The 5267-nt window shown below is 60.3% G+C and overlaps 1 protein-coding gene across 1 annotated transcript; it reads right to left on the reverse strand.

Moving 5' to 3' along the window:
- Positions 1 to 3794: 3794 nt before the first annotated feature.
- LOC104410747 (regulator of cell cycle RGCC-like) lies at positions 3795 to 5183 on the reverse strand (the record flags this gene model as incomplete). Its single annotated transcript, XM_010020998.1, has 3 exons — positions 5030 to 5183; positions 4470 to 4550; positions 3795 to 3857 (listed from the first exon to the last, which is right to left on the reverse strand). Coding segments are annotated over exons 1-3 (298 nt in total), but the record flags the coding sequence as incomplete, so codon positions are not given.
- Positions 5184 to 5267: the final 84 nt, after the last annotated feature.

The following is a 5267-nucleotide window of genomic DNA, read 5'->3' on the forward strand; positions in this document are numbered from 1 at the left end:
CCCACAACACCCCACCCCGCTGGGCGGCAGCGGGTGCTGTTCTGCGGCAGGGGTGTATCAGCCGCAGCGGATCTGGGGCTTGGCTGTGTTTACGCTGCAGCTCTCAGCCGCGTTTCCACGCTGGGGGGATGGAAGGAGACAACGTGTGGTCCCCCAGCCCCAGCACTGAACGCTGGTGAGGCCCTTGTGATGCCCTGAGGCAGAACGGGACCATGGGGGGAACAAACACGCGTCAGAGCAGAGCGTGAGGGCGAAACGCCTGCGCCAGTGACTCAGAGGGGAAACACGTCCCAGTGACGCTCCCCCCACCCGTGTGCGCGGCAGGGACTGCCCCCGCGGCTCCTGCTGCCCTCACCCCAGTGGTGTGGGCTGAGCCTCCCTGTGGTGGGGTGCGCCAGTCCCCGTAGCACATCCAAGCATCACGGGCAGATCTCGGAGCATCCCCACCACCCCTGGTCCCACCACCCACCTCTCACCCCCACCTTCTGGCTGCTCAATAGGACCTGGGGGTCCATTTGGGAGGCAGATCAGAGGCTGACTGTGTGGGGAGAGAGACAGTGGAAAGTGTCCCCACATGTGACCTGCCCTACATCAGGCTCCTGCCCTTGCTCCTGCCTCCTGAGTGTGCAGGATCAGTGCATGCTCAGCAGATCCCTGCTGCAGCGCTAAGCCCCAGGCTGGCAGATGAGGTGACCAATATCCTCCTGATCAGCACCCCAGGAGCCAAGGGGTAAGGGAAGACACTAAAACCGTCTCATTTCCTGCTCAGACGGTTGCAACAGAGCAGCACGTGGCCCTGCTCCACACAGACATCACAGGGAAGGGATGAGCAGAGCCCTGAGCTCCTCCCAGTCATCTCCGTGTTCATGATGCAGCTTTTGGAGAGGAGAACCCAGGGATGGATGGAGCATCCCTCAGAACCACACACACACACACCTCTGAGCTCAGCTGCCCCAGCTCCATCTCCTGCCTGGGCATCCTCAGCACTGCCCCAGAGCTACCCGCCCGTGGGGACACCCAGGACCCAGCTGGGCAGGGGGGCTGCAAACCCCCATCCCCTGAGGACCTGCTCCTGCGGCTGCTGCCCCAGAGGAAGCATCACCAGGGCTCATCCATCAGGAATCGGGACCCTTGGAGCAGCATCACCTACCCCGGCCTTTCCTAGCATGCTGGGAACAAACCCACAACCCGCCCCTGCATCAGGGAGTCCTGTTTGCCTCTTGTTTCTGTAGGTGAACCAAGAAATACTCCCTATAATGCATCTTTAAGGTAAAGTAGGTGGCTTTTGAGCATCAACAAGAATAGAGCAGGTCCCACAGCACCACAAGAACAGGTACCCAGGGCCACTAGAGCAAGAGGTGCGGGCAGTGGCTCATCTCTCCTAGCACATGGAGGTAAAAGGGATGGCCTCTGGCCTCCTCTCGCACCTCCACACTGTCCAAGAGGCAGAGCTGTGCGATGGGATGTCCGAGTAGCTGCCAAGGCCATTTGCCCACCTTACAGCTCCTGTTGAGCTTCTGGTACAAGTCTCCAGCCCTCCCCTCCTCCTCCCCATCAGGGTCCAGGCTGGCTGGATCCATCCCCATTGGAGCAGCTGGGCTCCCTGCCAGCTCCCGGGGCTGCTCTGGGCAAGCCCAAGCTCATGGGCTCAGGTTTGCCCAGGGTAAAAGACTGGACACACACAGAGACAAGTGGAGACTTCCAATCCCTTCATCAAACACGCCCCCCGTGCAGCCACAGCCTTTTTACACTATTTACAGCAGCAGCCGGGGCGCAGGCTGGGGCTGGGCTTGAGGCTACTCGTGCAAAGCAAAGGGCCAAGCAGTGGCTGTCTCTGCCTGTGACACATCTGCCACGGGAACAGGCTTCTCTGACCCAGGAGGGGACACCAAGGTGTTGCTGATGCGCTGCGAGCTCATCTTCCCCAAAACCACCTAGGGTTCTCCTCTGGCTTCAACAGCGGCGCAGACCCCACTGACCATCCCCCCAGTCACAGGAGCTGGGCAAAGCCTGCAGTGCTGCATCCAGCTCTGGGGAGCAGCACGAGATGGACGTGGAGCTGCTGGAGCGAGCCCAGAGGCGGCCCCAGAGCTGCTACGAGGGCAGGAGCAGCTCTGCTCTGGAGCCAGGCTGAGAGAGCTGGGCTGGGGCAGCTGGAGAAGAGAAGGCTCCTCAAGGGGACACCTTAGAGCAGCTCCAGTGCCTAAAGGGGCTCCAGGAGACCTGGAGAGGGGCTTTGGACAAGGGATGGAGGGACAGGACAAGGGGAATGGCTTGAACCTGCCAGAGGGGAGATTGAGATGAGCTCTGAGGCAGAAGCTCTTCCCTGGGAGGGTGCTGAGGCGCTGGCACAGGGTGCCCAGAGAAGCTGTGGCTGCCCCATCCCTGGCAGTGTTCAAGGCCAGGTTGGACACAGGGGCTTGGAGCAACCTGCTCTAGTGGAAGGTGTCCCTGCCTGTGGCAGGGGTTGGAGCTGGAGGAGCTTTAAGGTCCCTCCCAGCACACAGTCTGGGATCCTCTATGATCCTCCACTAAGAGCTCTTCTCGTCTCGGTGCTGGCAGAGTCCTGCGGAAGTGGAGCAGGGTCCCCATGGCTGGGGCGGTCCATGGTGGCTGGCACAGGGTGTCACCCTGCAGGCGGGGGACTGGGGGACGCAGAAGCAGAGGGTGCATCAGGAAGACACGGGGCTCATCTGCTGCAGGTCCTTGTCTCCAAAGTTGTCACCGAAACCACCTCTCACATCTCTGCAGGACAGTCAAGGAGGAGAAAGAACATCGGTGAGATGCCTTTGGGGGCAGGAGGGCTATGGGTGCTCTGCACCCCCAGGCAGCACCAGCAGCAGGATTAGAGCAGAAACCTGCTGGGGGGCTCCTGTCCCCCTCCTGTTTTGCTGCCTCCCTGGAGGGCTCAGCACCAGTGACTCTTCCAGCCACCACCTTATCTTGGGCACTGGGGAAGGGAACAGATTCTGGGAACTGGAACTTGTGGGGCTTGTCTAGAGGGAAATGCTTCACTTGGTTTAAATCCAGTTCTTTGCTCGGGCTGTCACCCAGGACCCCTCTGGGGAGGAAGTGCAGCCTCTGCCTCAGTTTTCCCATTGAGGAAGCCACTGGGGACCAGCCCCTCCATGGCAGGGCAGAGCTGCCTGGGTAGAGCTGCTGGAGATGCCAGCGCAGCATCACCACCTGCCCCAGGAGGAGACCAGGGCCTGGCCGTGGGCTTGGATTCCCCGTCTGCCACCACAGACACCCTCGGGAGCAGTTCCCGCTCCGAACATGCACAAGTTTCACTTCCACAGGCCCATTGTCGAGTGGTACTTATCAAGTCCAAATCTTCCCTTTCCTCCCTCCAGACAGGATATTTCCACAGAGCTGCCTTTTTCCACTCTGGGGTATGTCACAAAGGAAAAACACTCCTTTCCACCCGCTCACCTTCCCCCCACAGCAGCAGTCACGGAGGCGCTGCAGCCAGGGCAGAGCCACAACGTCTGCACATGTTCCGAAGGTGCCAACAGCTCTGCAGGTTGTGCTGTTTGACACCCTTCTGCAGTGGAATTCCTGCCCCAGCTGAAAGTGCTTGGAGAGGGATGGGGGGACACCCAGGTGAGCCCCCACCAAAAGAAAGGACAGAAGGATCCCATCTGCAGCCAGACCCAGGCTCTAACCCTGCAATGGGAGCCCTGGGGCAGTGGTGCTGGACCAGGCTCTGCCAAGCTGGAGGCAGTGGAGAAGCCCCATCCCAGCGTCCTGCCCCACTGGCTCAGGGAACACTGGGATCAGAGCTGTGTTCGTACCTTCCAGCACTTTATCCAGGTCCGCAATGAACTCCTCCAGCTCCTGCGTGTCGCCAAGCTTCGCTGATGGAGAGAAAGAGAGTCAGGTCTCTCCCATTCCCCAACATGGGAGAGGAAAGATCCCTACCCCTTGCTTCCAACCACAACTGCTGCGGCTGCCTGCTGTGCCTGTGCCAGCCAAGAGCTGCCTGGGAGCAGTGGGATGGGGTTCTGGGAGCTGCGCCCACAGCAGGGACCTGAGCTGCACAGCTCAGTACCAACCCCAGCCACATACCCCAAGCACAGTGTCCCCATGGGTCAATGCGTCCCATGGGATTACAGCCCACACTTGCACACAAGCTGCTGGAGGCATCAAAAGAGCAGCACTGAACCTTTCCAAGGCCAGCACTGCCTGACTCCAGAGCCCAGGGCAGCTCCAGCATCACCCATCCTGGGGCAGGATGCTCCTGTGTTCACACACACATTAGAGCTGTGGATGCTATTGAGGGCAGCATGGGCAGGAGAACCCCAGGACTACCTCTGCCTGCAGACAGCATTTCCAGACCCAAAGCACCTCCAAATCCTATAGGGCTCCACCAGCACCCCTCCTGGGGCCAGCCCATGGCTGTGGAGCTGAGCCAAACACAAGACGGAAGCCCCAGCAAACAGCCCTTTGGACAGCTCGTGCAGCCTCACCTTTGGAGGGGTAAGCACTGGCCGGGGTGTTGAGATCCTCCTCACTGGAGTTGAGGCTGCTTCCTGGGGATGTGCTGGTACCTGCGGATATGAAGGACCAGTCACCATCCATGGCCACAGACACCTTGTAATGAAGCTGTAGGAGCAGGAACTGATCATGTGCATGGCACAGGGCCCTGGTCCACCCTCACTCTTGGCCCATCTGCTCTTCCTCTGCTATGAGGAATACTTGGGAAAAGGGAACTGAGCTGCTCTGCCAGGTCCAACAGCACCAGAGGTTGCCTGAGCACTGCTATGGGGACTCTTCAGGGTTATTACAGTGAAGCAGTTCCCTCTGAGCTCCAGGTTATCTCAACCCTTGTGCTATCCTGCAGGAGATGTTGGCAGCCCATGGGTCATCAACCCATGCCCACGAGAGATGAGTCAGGTGAGCAACTCGGAGGCAGGACCAGCAGGAAGCTCAGGGGTTTGCCATGGAGGAAGCCCAGAGCTCCCAAAGCTGCTCCGTCCCGATGGACACCATCCCCTCCAGGACTCCTCATTGCCCAGCCCTGACTCACTCTCCAGCTCATCGATGCCGCTGTCGTACACGCTGGTCCCCGCTTTCCTCTTCAGCTCCTCCAGATGCTGCTCGTACTGACGCGCGGGGCCCCTGTCAAAGTCCTCCATCACTTCATCAAACTCCCGCAGCAGGTCACGGAGCTCGTCGGCCATCGCTGGGGACAAGAAGTCAGTCCGGGGCAGCACCGGCACGCAGCGCCCCGGGGATGCTGAGGGCGGGGACCGGAGCTCGGCTGC

The sequence above is a fragment of the Nestor notabilis genome, unplaced genomic scaffold (assembly GCF_000696875.1).
Source record: "Nestor notabilis isolate BGI_N333 unplaced genomic scaffold, ASM69687v1 scaffold16968, whole genome shotgun sequence".
In the NCBI taxonomy this organism is placed as follows: Eukaryota; Metazoa; Chordata; class Aves; order Psittaciformes; family Psittacidae; genus Nestor; species Nestor notabilis.